A 22,383-nucleotide genomic window follows, 5' to 3' on the forward strand; every position below is an offset into this window, starting at 1 on the left:
TCCAATGTATCTGTGCACAACCTACAGTATATCAGTTAGCATCTCTGTCTTCAAAGAAGACAACATTTTAACGTATTAGTAAGCAGCTCTTGAGCCACTAATGCTAGATATGATTTGAATAAGCAGAAAAAAAACACACAGAAAAGATCCTCTTGTCCTATCTTAAAGTGCATGTCATGTCTATAACTTGCAGGGTCTTTGCTCTGATTTTCTTTCCATCACTTTACTTATCTGTAAGAAATACACTGTGAAGTGTCTTCCTCTAAAGAGCCTTTAGGTGATTTAAAATGCACAGAGAGTATAAAAGGAGAAATCTTGAAGACGTGGCTGTCCTTTTACTTAATCAGCACTCAAAAGCTTTCTTTTTGCATGCTGGACCACCACAAAATGATTTTGCAACCTTTAATGGCACGCCAAACATTTCAAGCACGAAGAAAATGTCACACCACTGAATCAAAACCATGCAAAACCTTTCTGTGCTTGCATGGATTATGAGAAAACTGCAAATGGGGTGCTTACTACCAAGAGGAAAATGGAGAGAGTGGGAATGGCAGGTAGAGAATTTGGCTTTTTGTTTGCAGAGAGAAGAACTCATTGACCAGCCTTTCTCTGTCCTTTCATATTTATAAATATTTAATTTATAAAAAAAAGAAAGAAATGTATTGTGATGATTAAGGGGATAAATTTGCAACTGGCAAAACTGTTCATGTGCCAGGGGGACATGCAGCATGCTGTGTGGTAGCAGCAGGCAGAGCAGACATTGGTAACCTGCAGCTAACTGCCTCCTCATGCATCATGACAACCAACGACATCTCACTGCAGATGGTGCCTACTCTCTCAGCCACCATCTCTCTTCTCTCCTACCATCCAATTTCCATGCTCTGGAAGGGCCAAAACAGCAATATAGAACAGCCATACGGTCACAGCCCTTACAGTCTATCACCGACCACACATGGGTGGCCCAGGTCAACAAGAGCCTCTGCGCATAGCGAAAAAAGGCTGCTTCTGAAGGTTCAATTTCCACGTCCAGCAGACCTAACACTGACCTGGCTGCCTTTGAAAACTGCACACCCTGCAGCCGTGTAGCTACAAAATACCAATAACTGCAAACGATAAATGGCTTTGGACTGGTGGAGAGGATGGCACCTTAACACTCAAGATCTTATATCACTTAGCCACATCCAATAAAAGAAGAAATCCACTTACCACAAATGCTATCATACTCTTTACCGTGGACTCCCAGAGAAAACAGCTCCGAAGGAATTGTATTGTATTCCATATTGCCATGGTGATTTTTTTCACACGATCAACATTCCTCGATAAGATCTGATAAATATTGAGTGGGAGGAGGGGAGGAGAAGAGTTTAATCAAACACTCTAATATCCTACCATTGCTTCAGAAACAGGGATAATTTAAGCTACAAATGCATGCCAGGGCACATATTACAAATAAAGCTTCTATTTCAAAGGCACTCTCCTGCTCCTGTCTGCTTTCTGATTACACTCATACCTCCCAGATTTTCCTTATTCATCAGAAAATAAAGCAAAAAGAAAAAAACAAAAACAACATCTTGCCAAAACTAAATAGAACAGTAACAGAAACCTACCTACATTCCCTTGCAATTTCCATAATATAGTAATGCCTCATTACTAAGGACTAGACATAATTTAATCCAAACACAGAACCTCTTCTCTATGTTTTAGATTCATCCACAGAAATAAATATGAGAATTTTAGCTTTGTTTTTAAAAGGATAACAGTCATCGTTCTAAAATCTGTAGAGTTTTTAACTAATGTAAATCTGGTTTCTTCCTTCCGAAATAAAAGAACAGGGCTTGTGCTTTGCTTCAGGTGCTTTTAACCGTGCATTACCCACAACTATCATTTTCCCTGTTCTGAGGCACAAAGCCGAACTACTGATGCAAATTAGATCAGAAAGCCTTTAAACACAGCAAAATGCACAGAATTTACATGTGTTCAGTGTTTTACATGTAAATGGGTGTTGTTCATGGCCACAGTAACTCAAATCTTTCCCAAGTAAGCATCAGAGCTGAGCCCAGAGATAACCTTTACCTTCTTAGAAAATTTGCGGTTCTCCTCAGTGAAGCGCTTTTCACGGGGCTTGAATGTTCTAATAGTTGCTTTGATCTAAAATAAATAAGAAAGTCATGTACTTTTAAATTCATTATTCTTTATAGCACTAGGATTTTTCTCTCTTTTAAGGGATTTCTAGGAGAAGACTAAAAGAAATCAAGAGGGCACCTTACGGAGGAAATGAAATAAGTATTCATCATCCTGCACATTCAATACGTATAGGTGGAAGAACCTGGACTGCTTCTGCCCTGTTCCCTGGAGTTTTGCTAACCACTCTCACTGTACCACAGGGCTGGCAAAGGCAGAGCTGCGGCACAGCCCACAAAGGCCTTAACAAATGGGATTCCATTCAGCAAAGCTGGAGGGCATAAACAATTGAGACTGACTCAGCCACCTAAAAACTAAGTGCACCACATACATGCCTCATTAATTTTCCTGTCAACACCCTGGGAAGAGAACATTGTGGGTCAGCTTTTTTGGGAGGAAGTAGGTGTTAAAAGTAATGCATAATAATCTAAACATTAAGCCCTTTTCTGGCTGCTGCAAACGAAGCCCTGGTGTATGGCAATTGACACCTCCTTCCTAAAGCTCCTGTGGTCACTGTAAGTCCTGAAGTGCCCCTGCATTGTTCCATCGACCCAGATGGGCTGTCGCGTTAGGATGTGCCAATGTCTCTTCACCCACAGTATGAAACATTGCAACCAGATGCAGTGAGGTCAGGACTTTTCCCGCTCGGTTCCTGCTTTCAAAGGATCGATTACCTCCCTCCCAGGTGCATATATTTCCACATCTCTTACACAAATGATAAGCAAAGAGAAAATATTTTAACTTACGGGATTAAATAGGACATCCAGCTCTAAGTAAATTACTCCTTTTGAAGCACGTTCCAAGTCTTTATTCTTCAGCATGTAACAACTTTGTTTGCCATTTCTGATCTATAGATTGGGAAGAGAAAAAGCATCAATATTTTCCCAGCTGTAATTTACAATGTAATTTTAAAAGACACTACCAAAAAAAAAAAAACCACCTCACAAGCACAAAAATCCTCCCCAAACCATGATAATATACTCAGAGCCTGAAATACAAAATGACCATTGGATTAGAGACCTATAAAATTGCAGATTAAATCTCTTATGGTCCAACTTTAATTTACAAACCTTGTACTTTATAGTAGAGCAGTGCATGCAATAACCAGTTTGAAAATTCTGCCCTGGAAGCCAGTGAGTTGATGGGAAGTAATCAGCCTCCGTTATTACAGGTTGAAAATGGAATTTTTCTTCCAAAGTTCAGAAAAAGAGCCACGACAACAACTTACCCACCTACTGCACACCCCAGTACACGAACTCACTTCAAATGCTTCACTTACTGCAAGGTTGTCAAATTATTACCCAGGAAACAAACACAATCCAAAGAAATTAATCAGCTTAAGTGGAATGAATGTTAATGTAACAAATGTTCAAAATTAACTAATTCACGTAAGAGACTTCTCCCCCCACCTCTGAATTTCAATACCATTTCCATGCTCTAATCTGCCGGTTGGCCCTATCACATTAAACGCCTATAAAAAGAAAAACAACCTCCCTCCCTCACCATTTTGTAAACTATTTGGCTCAAATCAAAAGCATTCTCTCTTCTGAAAGTGATGGCAGAAATGTATTTATTATACACAGTAGGATATGTATTGATTAAACATTTGGCTTTTTAGGAAGCAGACCAGTTAATTCTAAACAGCAGTAACATAAAAAACTGCAGCTTACCAAAAAGCTACATTCAGGGACTGTAATGATCAAAGATTAAAGATAACGGAGGAAATTTGGGGGCATGAAATTGCAACCATATTTAAAACGGCTATTGCTGCTCTGGCATTTAGAAGAGGCACTCGTATAAACCATGGCAGAAATGAGTAAGGAGGAAAAAAAAAAGGCATAATAGGAACCAAGCGATTTCACGTTACAAGGGAAAGGTCACTTTCCTTCCCAATGCTGCTCCACCCTTTCTGTACCAAACAGCTCGTCGAAGGGTAGACGGCTTTCCTGGCTGACAGTTAAAAAGGAAGAAGGCTCTCATAAAGCCCAAGTTCGCATCCTCAACAGGGTCCAAACAGGAATTCCAGCTTTTACTATGCTTTCATCCAAAGCTGAGCTTAACAGGATGCTGGGAGCCATGCAATCAATTGCAGAGTCTCTTTAATAGTAACAGGCACCGATCACGAACCTGCCTTCAATGTAAGGACAAACACAAAGGGTTGGAGTTAAAGACAAAGGAAGTGGCCAACCCCGTTTGTAGGATCACTCATATCAGATGGTCCTCAGACCAACTGCCATATAAAGTACTGTTTACCCATCAGAAAGGATTCTGCTACTTCAACAGTTCCCTCATCACCACCTCCTAGCAAAGGCAGAAACAGTTTTAAAAGATATGGGATGAAAACAAAACCACTCCAAGTTATTCAGAAACTAAAGATGCTTCATTTTCCAAACTGAAAATTGCATTTCGTCTGAGAAGAGATAAAAGGCCAAATGGACTTGGCTTGAGATTATTATTGCTTTGATCTAATGCAATGGCACCAGAAGAAGGCATAGAAGAAGAAGGTTTGTTCCTAGCAGCGTGTCTGCAGAGGCAGAGATATCCAGTGCATATCAACACTGCGTAACTGTTGATTCTTCTTATTTATGAATTTGGGGGCTGAATTTTCATGTATTTCAGTTACAAAAAGTTCTCACAACTTTTTATTCTTAGGATGAAATGCTTCCATAACTCAGCAGTAAGGACACGTGGAAATCTGTCTGGATATATTTCTTACCAACATATTTTAAGAGCACAGCCAGTAAGGAAGGACACTGCACACACTGCTAAATTCAGTGAGAAAAAAAATAAAAGGAAGGAGAAGGTCTCGCAATTAATACAGATTTCCTAGCTTTTGACCTTCTTCAAGGAGAGAGAAGTACAAGAGAAAAGAGCAATTGGCTATAAACTGGCATTTTCATTTGGATGAAGAGAAAAAAACCTTGATAAAAAAAAAAGTCAAACAGAAGTCTCTCAAAAGTTTTGGCAACATGCTATGGCAGTGCAGCTCAGCAAAAGGTGTAAGGTAACTCTAACACCCATGATTGCATAGAGATTGAATTGACAGCACGTCTGAACTGTGCTCAGAAGAGAGCATCCAGAACTATTCTGTTCTTGGGCCAGAGTTTAGATTCTGTTCAACATTTCCCTCTGTCTCAAGAGACAAGCAGTCATATTAATCTTATTTGGGATCCATTTCTTCCTCCTCCCATAGAGGAATTTGCAAAAACCACTCACATGTTCTCTCCAGCTGCGGACAATGTTGCACCCTGTGCTGAGGTCCTAGGAACCTCAATTCAGAAAGATCAAATTTCTCTGCTGCTCAAAAGACCTTCCACTAGATACCTGAACTAATAGTCCTGATAGCCATGTCTAAAATTGTTTAACTTATGTAAAAGCATCAAGAATGGAATGGAAAGGAATATAGGAATTAAAAGTGAAAACACCTACAGGTGAGGTCCTTCAAGAGATATTATCAATATTATCCCCCTATTAATTTCACACACGTGTATATATGTCTCCTTAAGTAATACTAATGCTTGCATTCTTTGAAAGCTTGTTAGCTGCATGGAACACACTGGAGTTCAATCAACAATCAAGACTGCCCATAAGCACAGAAGGATAGTAGTACCAATCCCACTGATAAGCTTCATTAGACACAGTTACCATCAGGAAAAAAAAAAAAAAAAAAAAAAAAAAAAAAAAATCAACATTCTCACTCCATGAAAATTTCTGATATTTGGGGGTATTTCTGTGTTCTGAATCAACTCAGAAAGACAAAATACCTGCAGCACTATTTCAACAGTACAATTCACTACTTTTTCTGTATCATGCTTCCTTCTCTATACAGAAGTTACCAGCTGGAAGCAAAGCTAAAATTCTTCATGCACTCTGTATTTCTATCTACAGGAGCACTTCAAGCAGAGGTAACCTCTGGCAGTGCTTCAGCTTGCCCTCCCAGCTGGAAGGAGATGTTCAGGTGCATGAGACCACAGCACAGTCAAGGCCCAAAGTGCATCAAGTTCCTTTCAAATGAGTGAATATATTTGCTAAACTCTTCCCACAGATGTCCCCAGTAAAACAAATGTGACTAAACACAGTATTGATGTAGCCAGCCAATGCTAAATCTATTAAGCAACAACCTTCTGACCGCTTGGGAATTTTAATGAAATAGCGAAAGCCGAGATTGATATGACACAAAACACTGAGAAGACAGGACCCTTACGCAGCAAAGGGTGTTTTTTCATTGCTCTTGTCTCAAAGAAATATGGTTTAGTGGCTTTTTTTTTTTTGTACATTGATTTTAAGAAAACTTCACTCCGTATCCAGCTTTGATGCAGATTCAATATCATATATCGATGACCTGACAGAACAATGCTGGGTTAAACCTCTGTACATCAACACCCGTGACGTGCAGAAAGGGTAATGGCTACTCTCCAAAGGTAATTCATCTAAAGCATTTGGGACCTCTGATATTCCTGCTTGAGCTCATTGCTGATGCACAATGTCATACCATTTGCCCTGAATAACATAAAGCTGTCTCGTTATAGACACACACCTTCTCTTATCAAAGGACATATTTCCCCAGGAAAAGATGAAAGCAAGGCACATATTTGATCCACCTGGATATGAGTAAGGAGGTTTTTTTTTGTTTCTCCTCAGCCTTATAATATACGCTCATTAGATTTTATACAAAATGTCCATTCATTCATCCCAAACTCTTTCCTCCAGACATTTTGCTTTTAATAACCATTTGTAGGACCCGAAGTACAATAGAGGGTTGATGTCCAAAGACTGAACGCGTATGGGGTCAATTGTCTGAAAGCAGGCAGCCAAGCTTCCAAGGCAGAGTGAGGAGATGCTGAAAGCCCCAGGAGCACTCTGAGGCCAAGACCTCAAGTAGCACTCAAAAAAAAAAAAAATCAAGCAAAAAACACCCACATCGTCCCATCAATACTATCTTCAATAAGCAGAGCATTGTCAAGGCAATATTTTATTTCAGAAAAAAGGTGTCCTTTTCTTTCTGGAAGCGATGCCTTTTACCTTCATTCCAACATTTCTGGTTCGTGAGAGAAGTGAAAATCAGAACAGATGATCTACTGCACAGCAGCCTCTGTGATATAAGCTCAGCATTTCCACAGCTCTCTCAAACTCTAAACCTTCCTCCTGCAAAAGGCTGTATACTTATGGTCAAGTGATAAGTAATCACAACTGGCAGGTGTCTGTTCTCTGAATCCAGGCCATGTTTCAGACAATTAAGCTTGCAAAAGTCATGCTAGTTGTTTCCACTGTATCTTTAGCTACCGACCTTGTGCCGCACTTGGAAACATTTCAGAGACCTCTTCCTGTTTGCTGAAAAAAGGGCGCAGCTGAAATCTACTCTGAGCTGATAACTCAGTAGATAAAAACATTCCAGCCTGCCATACAACTCTTCACTCAAAGGTCTTTCTACATGAGGATATTTGATATACCCTGCTTTAAGATTTACTGAAGCACACGATATGATCCCATGCCTTTCGCTTGCAGCCCTCCAGGAGACAGGAGCCTCTTGAAGCAAAGCAAAAAAGACAGAGCCTTACAGACAGAAACCTGGCTGCTTTCAGTAAGACCGAGGGCACAAATGAACACAGATGGGAAGGACTACTTTCATAATTAGTTCAAGTCCCTAAAACCTACCAAAAGAAAAATCACTAAACCCATGAAACTCCTTTCTTGAAGCACTTAACTTTTTGCCTTACTTCTCCATTTCTTGTGTCTTCTTCAGTTTCTAACACAAAAACCTACTATGTTCAGTGGTCTGATTTTCCCTCTCATTGCCCAATGTCTGAGAACCCAATCCCTCTCCTAGCCAGATTCTCCAGGTCACCGTTGGCACAACAGAGCTCCATTTTGTTCAATACTGGTAGCAGTAATTTGCATTTTTTTCAGTTTATCTGCCACTTCTGTGACTGCAGATATCTGGAGCTGTGAACACTATTTGAGACGAAGTCTCATTTACATGTTTTAGAGGTGGAGAATCGTTCAACATAAAGAAGGGCAGGAGAAAAAATGCCATAGGTTGATTAACACAGAAAAGCTAAAAGTAAAAAGCAAGCTCTGCATTTAGATTTCATTTTTGCAAAATGGCAAAAGGCAAATCACTACTTCACTCCTTCTATCCACAACTATCTGCACGTAGAGAAAACACCAAACTTGGTACAATGCTATCAAAATCCATGTCTGCACTGCTCATTAATAGAGCTCCACGAGAAACAAAGCAACCATGCAGTCGTCATGCCCATCAAAAGAATGTGAAGTTTTCAGCTTTATTCCTGTCACTTTAAAGCTCTTCTTCTGTTGCCAAATGTGCTTGCTTCTTAATTAATGAATTCCATGAGCCTAGATCACAGTCAGTGGTGACTGGGAAGCACGAACATAACATTAATACACAAAAAAAATCACAGAGACTTTGAGTTAATGGGATGATGAAGGTGTATTCATGTTTGCAAAATGCCACTGCAAGACTTCTGGACACATTCAAACCAAAGTTTTCTTTCAAATTAAACTTTTCCAAACCCTCCATCCTATACCCTATCCAAAGCATTTCTTCACTAAGAAAATCGAGCCATCCATGAACAGTTCCTGAAGGAAACTGATTTCACGTGCTGACAGCTCACAACTCAGGCCAGTGCATTTTTAACTTACATGAGAGGAACAAAGAGGCAAATGCATTTCTATTTCAAAAAGGAACCTAATGCAAGCCAAATATTAGGCCTAAGAAATTAAACTTGTATGATTTGTGAGGTTTCCTTGAATCTTTAACTATTGTTCGCTTTCAACATATTTATCTAAATGGTTCAAAGGATAGATTCAAATTTATAGCTAAATTCACAACATACGTCGAAATACTCATTTCAAGAATAAGAGCTTAGAAAATTGCCATTCTCTGTCTGAACCAAGTTAATAGGTGCAAAATGTTTTTAATCAGAAGCAGAGATGAATATATTTATGCTAGATTTGACTGAAATAGGAGGCAGAGAAGTTTGGATGGGAAGGAAGAAAACCAGTTGGCAAGGGAAAGCATAAACAATTTTTATTTTATTTTTTGTCTCAAACTTTGGACAAAAAACCTACGCTGAATAGAATTTGGACATTACCACACACATGCACTCCCCTGCTCTGCCTTGTTACATGCTTCCTAAGGGATACTTGACAAATGCCTATAAAATCAACAGAAAATCCAACTCTAACATCTTCTCACTGTGAGCCCACACAGCCTGCTGCCGATCATGCAGACCATTTGGCAAGCACAGGGTCTGCAGGAGAGCAGCTGCTCCAGCCACTCTCTTCCAGGAACATCAGAGATATGAGGACTTGGGGAAAAATTAACCAAGTGATCAAAAATGGAATAAAAGATGTTAAGAGTTTTCCTTCCCTGTAAACATCAAATCATCCTTCGTGCCAAACTGACTTTAATATTGTTCTGAAAGTGGACATACTGAAGACTCAAGCCACTAAAAAATAGACAAATAATCTAAAGCATCCCCAGACTCAAACAGAACTTGCAGTGTAAGCCATGGAGGCAGACAACACAAGGCAGCTTAAACACAAGGTACGAATATATAAAATGAACATATCTGTTCCACAAAGTCCCCAAATGGAAGTTTTATTATTTTTCTGCCTACAGTGACCCCAGTCAAGCAGTACCCAGGTCTCTGGCCCTAATGGATGGATAGAGCATCTCTGCCTAGCATTGCTGCTTGAATGCAGCATTGAGGCTCCTTAAGCCCGGTATTTACCCCACAGCCACTGCTGCAGTTCACGCATGTCTTATCCACCTTACCTAAGGGCAGGCTGGATGGAGCCCCGGTCAGCCTGATCTGGTGGTTGGCAACCCTGCCCACAGCAGAGAGGCTGGGACTTAGTGACCTTTAAGGTCACCTCCAGGCCATTCTATGGTTCTGTATCCCAAGTATGCCCACAATCTGGACTCCAGAATAGCTCAGAAAAAGCACACAGTGGATGAAAATCAACATAAAAACACGTTCCTGAAGAAATTCAGAAGCCACATTGCTTTCAACTCAAATGCACAAGAAATATACATAAACAAAATAGTAACAGAACTGGAGCATATTAGCCTGTTCCTTTACCACTATAAAGCATTCTTTAAGCTGTGATCATATTTTCTAAAACGGTTCAAGAGCTTTTCAGGCATTTCATTATTTATTTGGAAACATCAAATATTTGTAGTTCAACTTCCCCCTTCTGATCTTGATTGGTCCCTTACCTAACCTGCGTCCATATATTTCCCAGCTGACCCTGAGGGGCTGCTTTGATTTAATGGAATTTTTGCTTTCTCTCTAGAAACTTACCATCACTCCACTTTCAGCAAGGATGGAGCCCCACTAACTCATTCCCACAACAGAGCTTTCCCTGCAGTTGCCCACCTCTAAGAGTCAAACTCTTTTGCCTTGAATGTGAGAGATGCGTGCCAGCCTTTCTGCAGAGGTGAATATTCCTTCACAGGAATGCTTCAAAACACTATGGCAATTTTGTACTCTGTAATTTCAATCAAGACTCACCGACTGCCTATTCAGGAGAGCTATTACCCACAGCATCACACTGTGCATTACCAAAAGGTTTGCACTACTGCAAGTATTGCTCACACTGTGTGATATGCCGTAAGCATGAATATTTGCATGGAGCACAAGGCAGTACTCATGCACAGCCTGCAATACCCTCTCTTTTCTATAAGGAATCGACTGCAAAATGTGATGCTTCAAAACTCAAGGGAAATCCCACGCTTGAAGTTAGTGTGCTTACAGAACTGGAATGATATAAGAGTCCATGAGACTTATGCTCAGCTACTGATTTAACAAAAGCAACAACCCAGAAAGTTATTTGCAAACTTTACTGCAAAATTTACCAGAACCTTCTATGATACTGCAAACACACACATGGAGCTGTTTGCATCTTCTTGATCTGGTTTACTCTGTTATTACCAGCCTTGTTCCAAATTAAATCAGTCTTACCCTACACAAAACTGCTTTGACCCATTTCTCTATTAATGCTTTATAACAACCCTTTCATGTTCCCTTCTCTTTAGCTTGGCCTTTCTTTGGCCATTTCAGAAAAACCTTTAACACTCCTTCATCTCCAGAGCAACTCTTTTCCCCTGAGCTTGCTTTGTTTCCAGTTTTGATTTTATACTCCCGTGGTAGCATTCACTCTTCACATATTTGTTTACAGAACAAAAGCCACCCGTCTTTAAAAGCACTGTGGAGCAGAAAACACCCCTTTTAGGTAATTTTATTCAGCTGTGCCAATAACAACAGCTATCTCTAGTCAATCCTACTGTGATGTGCAATTACTTTCCTGGAGCAAAAAGAAGCAAGACAGAACAAAGACATGCATAAAATGTTACCTTCGGAAGATGATGTGGAAACACACAGAACAACTCAATTATGTTTTCAGACCTACATGGCATGTAGTGCTGATGAAGTACAGACACTTCTGCAATTTTCTTTCCAATCAACTAAATTTCTATTAAAATGGGCTGGCAATGCTTGTTACACTAAAGAGGACTACAAACACTGCCAGCTAAGGCACATACAGGTCACTAAAGCTGTTTGTCTCCAAATCATTGTTGCTTTGCACTAAGAAGAATGGAAACACAACTCGTTCCCAGTGAAACCACCAATGTTTGAAAGATGTATGAAGGTAACTTACAGACAGCAAAGGGATAGCAACTTTCCCAAGAAAATCAGGGGGTTTATCTCCATCTTCATCAAACACTGTCACTTCCAGAACGTCATGAATATCTTTAATAGGGCTGTAATGAAAAGGGCAGACACAAACAGTGATATTCGATACACATTCACGCAATCTTCCCCACAAAGATCTGAGAATGCTGTTTTACTAATTAAGTTTGTATTACCTTGGAGTATAAAACTAGAGTTTAATTAAATTCCAAAAAAATTGAATCAAATGATGGATATTCCCCAAGCTTTTCCCTCGTGTTGCAGTCACATAACTAGGTGAAGAATAAACAACTACCAGACGGTGGCATTTTTTGTGCATCTATGTTGATTGTAAGGGTGGATTAACTCTTCTCTCAAACAGAGAAAGCTGGTGGCCAGGAGGGGTCCAGGACTGAATTGAAAACCAGGCTCCAGGATATGTGCATATGTGAAAAATAATCCAAGAAGCAAAACATGTAATTTCATTTGACTTGAGCTATTACGTTCCTTTTAAACTATTAGCAAAACCAATTACTTCAAAAATAATAAACCTAACAACCCTAATTAAAGGCCAAATGTACAATATTTTTATTCCATTCAATTCAAATTTTCAACTAGTGTGGCAGCAGGCACTCGATCCTGAGTATTTTATCAGATCATTAGTAGATCAGACTCATTTCAGAGAAGTTACATGTGTGCTTGCAAAACCCGGGTAACCAGAGCTGATTTATGAGTTGCATTCATTATCTCCTCTTTTCCCTCTACCACATGCTAGAATTAAAGGAAGAGGCACATGGCGTGGCACCTGCTTGTCATTTAAATCAGTGCAGCTATCCTCCCTAGAAGGCCATTTCAGGGCAGTCCCGCTCATGCAACCTCTCCCTTTGACACTGTGGATTTGCTCTTTGCAGAGCAGAGTCAGGAGCTCAAAGATACCTGCGTGTCCCTCCAGCTAGCAGCCACAGTGTGTTCTTCAGTGTGACCCAGGAACGATCTGCATGACATATGCACTATTTACAAGACCTTGTCTTTAAAATACATCAAAACTCCCTCACTTCAGCAACCAAACTTCCACATACCTCTAACAAACTATTACAGTTTTCCATACATCATAGCCACCAGTGGTATAAAATATTAAGAAACCCACAGTGTGACACAATAAGTGCGTTGCAGAATAACCAAGTATTACAGGAAAGGCTCTTTGGTGGTATTAAATGCTCCATCTGAAAGGGATTCACTAAGAACAATCCACTCTGCTCTAAATCATCACCAATAGCTTTTAAGTAGTTTGATCTTGATTAAAGGGGAAAAAAAAAAAAGAAATCTAAAGAGAGTTGTGGGAACCTGATAGGCTCTGTGAATTTGCTGCTCAGAGTGGCCGTGCACCAGCAATAAGAAAGTTAGTGATAGCCTGCAGCTGACATTTCTGAGACTCTCAGGAAGTATAGAAACAAACTTCCTTTAAAAAAAAAAAAAAAAAGATTTGGGATTCTTATTAAGGTTTATTTTATTGTCTGAACATCCAAAAAGACTCATTTGTTGGCACCATCACAGAATAAACAACGAGTGGGAACTTCCTGAAAACAGACAAAGCAAAGGAAAGGAAAGGACTCCAAGAGACATGAATTCAGCTGCATCCATGAATTAAACAGAAATCCAGCAAAGTACTTCTATCAAAGAGATCTGATGTTTTTTATTGTGTTCGCATCCAGCTAAGTGTTTTGGAATGTTGCTTTTGCAAGAAATCTGTAATTCTCAAACCGTTCTTCCATTCTTCTATAAACGCTACAAATGCTCGACTGCCAGCCCTCACCATTTCCTCCTTTGACACAGACTATTACAACCTTGGAGATATTTATTTCAATCAGATATCACAAAACATAAAGGAAGATAAAGAATTTGACTGTCAGTAACTGAACTATCACTTTTTCTTACTCATGAATTCACCCCCAAAACACGTGCTTTTGTTTTCATAAAAATCTAAGCTTCTAATTTGCGTTAAGCAATCTTTGATTAGTTTAAATTCATAAGAAACAAGCAGAAAATTAGAGCTCACATTGTTCCTGTTGCTTATAAATTAAATGAGGTATTCTGCCATGAAACATTTTATTTTAAATTATGGAAAACGTAGGCATGAGTATCTGGTCATAACTTTCCATTATATTATCTCTTGGATCCAGATACAACTCCATTATGTCCAGTCATGATTCTTCCTATAAATATCACAGTAATTCTTCTTTTAATGACTTCTATTAATAAACTCCATGCAAGAACTACTAAAAGGCAAAAAGCTCCAATTGAGTTATATTTGATATTTCTCCAACATCCTCTTCTCACTATGAAAAAATGACATATCTTTAACTTGACCTTTGTATTTTTCCAAAGTCAATAGCTTTTATAGATAAGCTGCTAACTGTTTGGTGTTTCATCATGTTTTCAAAAGCAATTCACTTACAATGTGAAAACTTTGTTCCACTCTGGATTGAGGTTCTTATAAACGGTGTGCGTTTGAAGACTGTCATTTCCCAGCTCCAACACACAGAAAGGATCACTTTTACCTATGGAAAGAAAATCAGACTGGAATTAAAAAATAAGAAAAGTGGACCTGTCATTGTGGTTAGCATGCATTCTTTTGTTGTAGTACAGCCACCGAACTTGACTGGTGTCAAGGTAACTGGAAGTTGCCTCCCACCTGTGGAATGACTTGTGCTAAATAAACAATATCACCACTGCGTCTTCAGTTTTGAAATCAACACCATTTTATAATCCACTCAGGTGTCTTTGCTCTAATACCTGAAATCTGAGATTTACAAGGAATAATCTCTGATCTCCTCAAGTTGACAACTACTCAGATGACATGAAATGGTACTGTCACTCTGACTCAGGAGAGTGCCAGAGCTTCAGTTACAGCTCTTTCACCCTCTTCTTAGTGTGTGTGGTCTTCTCCAGTTGATTACAGGATTAATTAGGCACACCACAAGAAGAGACGCATGGCACTGTGTCTGTATCGGTATCACTTCATCAGCCAATTCCATGTGAGCAAATCCTTGAAGCTAAGGAGACCCTACACAGCACTGCAGCTTCAGTAAAACCCAAATCAACTAAAAGATCCAACTGCAGAATCCAGGTGTGAAGCGGGCAGGGTATTTAAAACCAAAAACCAAATAGGGTAAACAAAACCTTCTAAAGAGAAGGATGCTGGTGTGGGACATATTACAGTGCAGATGTTTGCTAATGCATTAATATATGGTTTTGATAAAGCACACTGCATGAATTTGTAGCTTTCAGAGTATAATGCAGCTCAGCAGTTTGCACCACGAGCAGAGCTCCGTTTATCAGTATGTCTGACTCAGTATCTGATTTAATCTCATTGTCAGTTTTCATGTACAATTCAGCCACAGACTACCCAGCCTAACTTCTACATATGCAAGAAAGTACGGCAGCAATGCAGGGATTTAGGAAGTAGGGTGAAGATATTAAAGCCAAAGCTTTCTTTTTTGTAATCTACTATTAATGAAGGGCTATTAAGGTTCTTACTCTGAAAAATATACGAAATAACGTGGAATCTTTTCAGTATGTAAACTGTGGGCATTGATTAGTTCAATATTGGTAAAATTTAAGAACTGTGTACACTACTAGAATCTGTCTTTTTTTCAGCTTACGTGCCCACTCCCTGAAAAGCAGCACTTCAGAGAAACTGCTTGAAATGCAAACTGGTACGTGCCAAAAACAATCCCACTGTATAATCTGATATTCTGAATGCTATTTTTTTGGTCAGTGAGCAAATGCAGCATTTAAGAAGAACTCCCATGCACACGCCGAAAACATCCAATAAAGCAGAAAGTCATTTTCACATCAACAAACTATTATCTAGGAATATTCAAGTGTGGAAAGCTCAAACTGGGCTGGCTCTGCCTGAAGAACTTGTACATATTTGGTACATCTGTGCGGAAACTTGCCTAAAATTTGTATCAAATGGCAGAGTATGGATTTCCAAAACACTGATCAAAGCAGGAGCTGTGTTGTTTCCACGGGATAGAAACCTGCACTTCAGATCTACAGCATTAACATAAGCAAACAGAATTCCCAATCACACCAAGTAAGGAACAAGGTATAAGGTGACACAACGCTTCTCACCTCCAGAAGTTTGCACACCTGAGAACTGTTACTGCTGAGGGACAGCACAGGGAGGGAATGCCACCTGCTCAGACAGTTCCTTTATTAAGCCTTCAGAAATCTGTGTGCTTCTTATTGTCTCCACAATTATTCCTTTATCAGATTTTAGCCGGACTTTGAGTTTACTTTTATCAATAACAATAAATCTGAGCAGTCTCTCTGGTAATGCAGGAAATATGGCACTGCTCTAGGAGGGCTCTATTATGGAAGCCCATAATTGCTGCACTAATCATTTATGAATGGCTCAGAACAGATAATTAATCTTTATGTCTCTCATTACATGATCAGAAATTATGCTATTTTTACCTAAAATGGCTGCATCCTTTTGCAATTTGGTGGGTCTATTACAGCATAATACTAGGATATTTTCAGCCCTGCCATTGAAAAACAATTTGTCATTTGCTTCATGAATCAGGCTCAAAGCCTGGGTTATTTTGAATATAATGACAGACTGAGTAACCTTTTACTTAAGCAGAATTTCATTCCCCGCTATGCACAAGGAATGTGTGTCACAAACCCTGTATGAAAAGTCTTTCAATTGCAGAATCAAGAACCTGTGCGCCTCTTCCAATGTTCATAATCCACCCAAATGCTCCTGGTTAAGAACTGAGGGAAAGGGAGCCAAATCCATCACCGATGGAACTGCTTTAGCATCAGTGAAGTTTTCCAAAGAGCCCCAAACCTCCTAAGCTCAGTTCTTTCCCTAAACACCACCTACATATTTTGATACAGCACTAGCATTGTCATTTGACAAAGGTCGTGCTTCGCCATTGCAAAGTTGCTGCACAAGCTACCTTTCCTTATTGGAAGGCTTTTTTCCTTTGTTTTCAAATTAAATTATTCAGTTATTTGAAGTACCAGTATCTGCAGAAATCTCTCCCGATGCAGGGAATTGAAACTGAAATAGAACCATGATTAATGCTGGGTTTTATCCTTTGGTCCTTATTTTAGGAGCAGTGTTCTCTTATGTTACACTGTCTGCATGAATTCCAGAGAATGGGGCAAGAGTGTTTTCTCTCTAGCATCGTTCTTGCCTTTATCAACAAGTTATCCTTGACCAAAAAAACAAAACCAAAAAAAAAAAGCAGTCTGTCAGCAAATATACAGCACACAATGCTGTGACTGTGAATTACGAGATGCTGCAAGATACAAAGGGGAATTAAAAGGTCTCCAGAATCCTGGAGAAGATGATAATAAAAATAATAATATCCTGGCAGTCAGTACACAACAATATCAATTCTCTAGCCCTTCCCTGGAGAAACAATATGAAGTTGTATTTTTAAAAAGTGTTAGCCCCACACATTTTGGGAGTGCAAGTCAAAGATATTTTGCATCTCAGTTTCTTGGGGCAGGCTTCACATTGCAAAGAAGCAATGAGATTTGCTTTCCTTTGTTCAACAGTCAGTGTAAATAACACTCCAAATATATTATTGCATCAGATGCTGGAAAACAGAAATGGAATACCTGCAAAATCTGCTGCCAGGAGGTCAACTGCCTTTAAAACTTTGACCTGTAAGAAACCAACGTCCTTCATGTCTCTAAAGGAATTCTTTATACTCTGCAAAGAGAAAAACATTTTGTTAGGATACATTAAGTTGTAATTCAGTAAGAAACAAATTGATGAACTACAAAATGGTTTACTAATATTCATTCCCTGTTTCTAGAGCATTTCAGTTTAGCAGCCAATATCTGTGTACATCCTTCCACTATCTGCTTCTCAACGCATAGCAAAACCTAAATTTCACGACATCTCAACTAGCAGCTCTTAAGAGGATTCTTAGTTCACTTAAGTTACACATTAATTTCATGATGGAGACTGAAGGAACTCTGCTTGCTTATGGAAATATCATCTGCCCATCAAAACAAAATATGAGACAGAGGTAGATCTGGAGAAGCAGCATGGGTCTAGGAAGATAGCACTCTAAATCAGGTGCTCTTCAAAGTGTTATCAAGTTATTTGAATTCATCGTGCTTCAGAATCACACCCCATTTTACAGAGAGACAGGGTTATTCTTTCATGCTCAGCTTAAAAGGATTGAAGCATGGAAGCCATCAAATGAATCAGTCCACCCAAACATGAAAATTCAAAACATATTCCATATCATCCCAAAGGAGAAAAGAAAACTAAGTACTATTTTCTCTTTCCTTGATATTCAAAGTCTCTCATTCCTCATGATAAGGTCTTAACATAATTCAAGTTTTCAAAGGAAAGCATTAGCTTAAAACTCAACAAATACAAGCATCCAAATTGCTCTAGTCTATCCGCCATGCCAATCTACTTGTCATTCTAAAGACAATAACTATTTCCAAGTAATAGTTTTCTGTGGTAAGAGACATGCTATTATGACTGGACAAATCTTATTTCTTTTTTCCCTTCTCTTTTTGTCTTTGTTTTGGTTGCAGTTTTGGATGGTTTGCCAAAAGAAGCAGAAAAGGGGTTAAAAAAAAAAGAAAAAAAAAAAGAAATGCAAACTCACATAGCGCTGTGCAATCTGTTTTCTTTCACTGGGGTCTCCCAGAGGGCAGACACACAGATCAGAGATGGACACTCCCGTACAAGGGGTGACAGCAATCAGCATTATCAGGGACCCCGGATGTTTTTCCAGAGGCAGCTCTAAGTAATTTGTCTGCTTCATTGACAGGGCAGAAATGTCAACTTTACATCTAGAACAACAATGCCAAGGGTTAATGAATAAGAGGAAGTAAATAAAATAAAGCAATATTTAATATTGATTTCAGTAGCAAGCAGGCAACAAAAGCTTTGTGGAGGTATGCACGTGTGTATGCCCATAAGGAACTAAACATGGAAAACAAAGCAGCCAGTTTCCATTGTAGCTAATGCTGGTTTTTGCTTTCTGGTTCACCTACTGGTAAAGCAAAGGTAAAAGGTCTGGGTTGTACAGTAGAAAACTCTGGCCTGCCTCACTTCTCCTCTCAAATCCCCTGGTGCTTTGTGATGGATTTGAAAGAATTTTACTTCGCCTTGGGGAAAAGGAAAGGGGCAAACAAAATTTAAGACATTAGCCTAAAATAGATTCGTTTCTTTAAAGTCACATACTCGATTTTATGCTACATTATACTGTATGCCCCAATCTCTTTTACAAGCCTTACTAGAGTTACGTTTTCAGTGTACTGTTATATTTCCCAGGGGAAAGGGCTGCCTTGAAAGCTCCCCCCACCCTCAGCGCATTGTATGCATCATTAATCTGATGTAAAATAATAAAATAAAAAAAGAGAAACATTTATGAAGAGACAATAATAAAAGATAAGGATGGGCTAAAGGGGAGATTGCTAGACATCCATGTGAAGGGAGCAGCTCAATGCAACTGAAAGTCTAATCACCTTGCTCGGCTAAATGCCTTCTATTTAGAAGTCCAGTAAATAGAGTGGAACTTCTCTGAACCTCTGTGGGTCTTGGCTTTCAAGAACAAGCTAAACAAAAGCAGGAAGGAGAGGCTTTGTTGTCACAGTGCAAGGGGAGTCACATTCCCCCAAGGGACGGCAAGTGGATGATGGAGGGAGAGAGATTTCACTCCGCTTAATGCCTGCCGACAAGTTTTTATTTAAACTAAACTTGTTAAGGTGTTGTCTTAATAGGCTAAAATTCCACAGGGTTCCCCCAGGTGGGTTTCTTCTGGGTAAATGGTGCATGTAGTGTTCCTGATTGATCCCATTCCAGTAGTAGAGCTGGAGCAGTTTATACCCATCTGCTATAAATTGTGTGCTTTCCGCTTCTTAACAGCCTATTTTCTGTGAATGCTAAGGGAGGTGGGAAAAAAAAAAAAACAACCAACATTTCAGCCTGAAAACCCAACAAGCTATGTTACAAAGTGAAACTCATTGCTCTGATGAGTTTGTAAGTCATCCAGTAGCTCTGTGTATTCAAACACAGCTCTGTGTGTAAGCTTCTGACCAGAGTCAATGGGGATGACTTCGCTCTGAGTGTGCTCTTTATCATTCACCATGCTGAGCACACAACAGGTTGCAAGTTTACTCTTATTAACTGCTTTCAAGTGGCTTTGAAAGAGAAGGAAAATAAGCCAGGAAGAGTTCCAACACAGTTCAGCAAGTAGGCTGTCTCTGCATAATTTCCAAGTGCAAGAGGTTACACTTCAAGCTCATTGCTATACCTAGACTCTTCTCAAAGATACGACAAGAGAAAATGCACAGAAAACAAACCAAAAATAAAAGAAAAAGGCAAGCATTTCAGAAAGACCTCATCATTTTCACCCCTCAGTTCAACATCACCTCTGCTGCACTAACAGCAGTGTTACCGATACCGTACGTATTCAGTGCAAAGGGGGACTGTACTTGTTTTTGTTTTTTTTTTATATTTTTATTTTTACAAATGAAGAGTCTGAATCCAGGAGAAAAGAGAAACTCAGGGTCACCCAGCTGCCCTGTGGTCCAGCTGGCCACACAGGCCACATCTCCCACATCAGCATTTCATACACCCACTCAAACACAATGCAGAACTAGGAAAAGCTGCGTTTGATTTTTAGGTTAAGAACTGTCCATGTGAAAAGAGAGAGAAAAGACAAAGCTTTCAGAGAATGGTGCAGCTCCCACCAGAAGATAACCTTAGAAACTTCTTGTATCTCAAAGACAAAGTTAAATACGATTCCAGTTTGTTTTGGCAAATTGGAATTGTTTCACTTATTCAAAGAATTTCATTAGCCAAAGGTCAAGGAAAAGATTGAGTATAAGGGTGTGGGGGTAGGAGGGATGCACATGTGGAAGGGAAAGCAGCAGGAGATGGAGTATAAGCATTTCTTCCTCAAATCATGTCTGATTTCCGTGCAAGCTAACTTCCTAAAAACATCTGTGTTCACTCAAGGTGATGGCATGCTGCTGCAGTTTCTTTTGAGGAACTGAAGAGAAAATCCACATTTGCACTTGGCAAATGGCGAAAGGCTTAAGAAAAAAAGACAATGTTTCATTAGGTTATAGGAGGCAACTGATCAGACTATAATGGATGCGTCTCGACGAAGCAATTAGATGTTCAATTTACTATGTATACACTCAGAAATTTTCACACAAGCACTTCTACACTTCTAAACTGAGTCTATTATCTCCCACCCTCCTGAAAGAGAAATCCTCCATTTTCCATCTCTCAGCTTCATATCCGAACGACCTTATATAGATAATTATGTCACAGGAAAGCAATAAGAGGCTATGGGGATGACCACGGCATAAAACTAATGGAGGCATTCCACAGGCTTTGCTGAAAATTAGCCAGATCTAAATGCAAAGAGCAAAATCCACAGATTATTTGCACCTGAGGAGATGCAAATGATCTCCTGAGTTAAATTCACAATGTAGTAACTTTATTTCAGAACAGAATGGCTCTGTTTGTTGTCACCCTTCCATAAATCAAGGAATTAAACTCAGGCATAATATTTCACACATGGCCATACGCATGTTCTACAGAGGATAGAGGTCTGTTACCTCAATTAAACCATTTTCTTCCTTTTCTTGATCAATATAGAAGCTTAAGCCTCTATACCGACCTCTAGTCCTGTAGAGAAATATGCCACAGCTTTAGTTTTCATTTAAGATTGCTCTTTTGACATTATGGCTTACAGCCCTTATATTTATCTGCCATATCTTTTATTCACTCTTTTCCAATTAATTTTGCAGAGAAACTTTACTTCAGAACAGTATATACTAAATTTGTTTTAATTTACCAAGGAATAAAATGTGAAGATTTCACTAGGAAGAGCTGGGCTTCAGCACTTCCAAGCAGTCCATCAAATAATGGTAAGTATCCTTACATACACATAAGTATATATGACAATGCAAAGAGAAATGGTTGCCTTTTTTCCTCCAGAAGCCTTGGAAGCCCTTCACAAAAGAGGTCAGAATCATCATCGGTATACAGTAAGATGTGCCTAAGGTTAATATTTGGAAAGGGATTCCATACGCCACAGGTGCCAGAGAGATGGTTGACATGGTCCTATTCTGATGTATAGTAGACATAAATTCAATGAAATTTAATTTCTGCACACATTAACACCTTTGTTTATTAATATACATTAACATCATCTCCTGTTTATAGCATGCCTCCTATCCCAAAGGACACAAAAAGCACTCCATAAACGTTAGCAGCAGCTTCATGCAGAATAAATAGTGGGATTATTTCATCCAGCACCAAAGAGCAGCCACCCCCCAGTGTCAGACTCTGGCAGCTGAACCCCCCTCAGTGCTGCAGTACATTACGTGAGAAATTGGATCCCAATGGAAATATAAGGACAATGTAGGTTGGCTGAATGTAATAATTTAGGTTGCAGCACACCCTGACAGTGAGGGTTCATTGCACAATAGGAGA

General features: G+C 39.4%; 1 protein-coding gene across 15 annotated transcripts in view; it reads right to left on the reverse strand.

The window, feature by feature from the left end:
- The window catches only part of MCTP2 (multiple C2 and transmembrane domain containing 2), a 142,232-nt gene that overhangs the window by 41,800 nt on the left and 78,049 nt on the right, over nt 1-22,383 (reverse strand). For all 15 annotated transcript variants that reach the window (XR_007379170.1, XR_007379171.1, XM_048956634.1 and 12 more), the window contains 7 exons: nt 18,533-18,719; nt 17,520-17,613; nt 14,335-14,437; nt 11,869-11,971; nt 2,928-3,029; nt 2,074-2,148; nt 1,207-1,326 (listed from right to left, as the gene is read on the reverse strand). Coding sequence is in view for 13 of the 15 variants with exons in the window: in XM_048956634.1 (XP_048812591.1) it covers nt 1,207-1,326; nt 2,074-2,148; nt 2,928-3,029; nt 11,869-11,971; nt 14,335-14,437; nt 17,520-17,613; nt 18,533-18,719 (784 nt within the window). In the remaining 2 variants the exon portion in view is untranslated. The remainder of the gene's footprint in view (nt 1-1,206; nt 1,327-2,073; nt 2,149-2,927; nt 3,030-11,868; nt 11,972-14,334; nt 14,438-17,519; nt 17,614-18,532; nt 18,720-22,383) is intronic.

This window comes from Lagopus muta, chromosome 10 (assembly GCF_023343835.1).
Source record: "Lagopus muta isolate bLagMut1 chromosome 10, bLagMut1 primary, whole genome shotgun sequence".
Taxonomy (NCBI): domain Eukaryota; kingdom Metazoa; phylum Chordata; class Aves; order Galliformes; family Phasianidae; genus Lagopus; species Lagopus muta.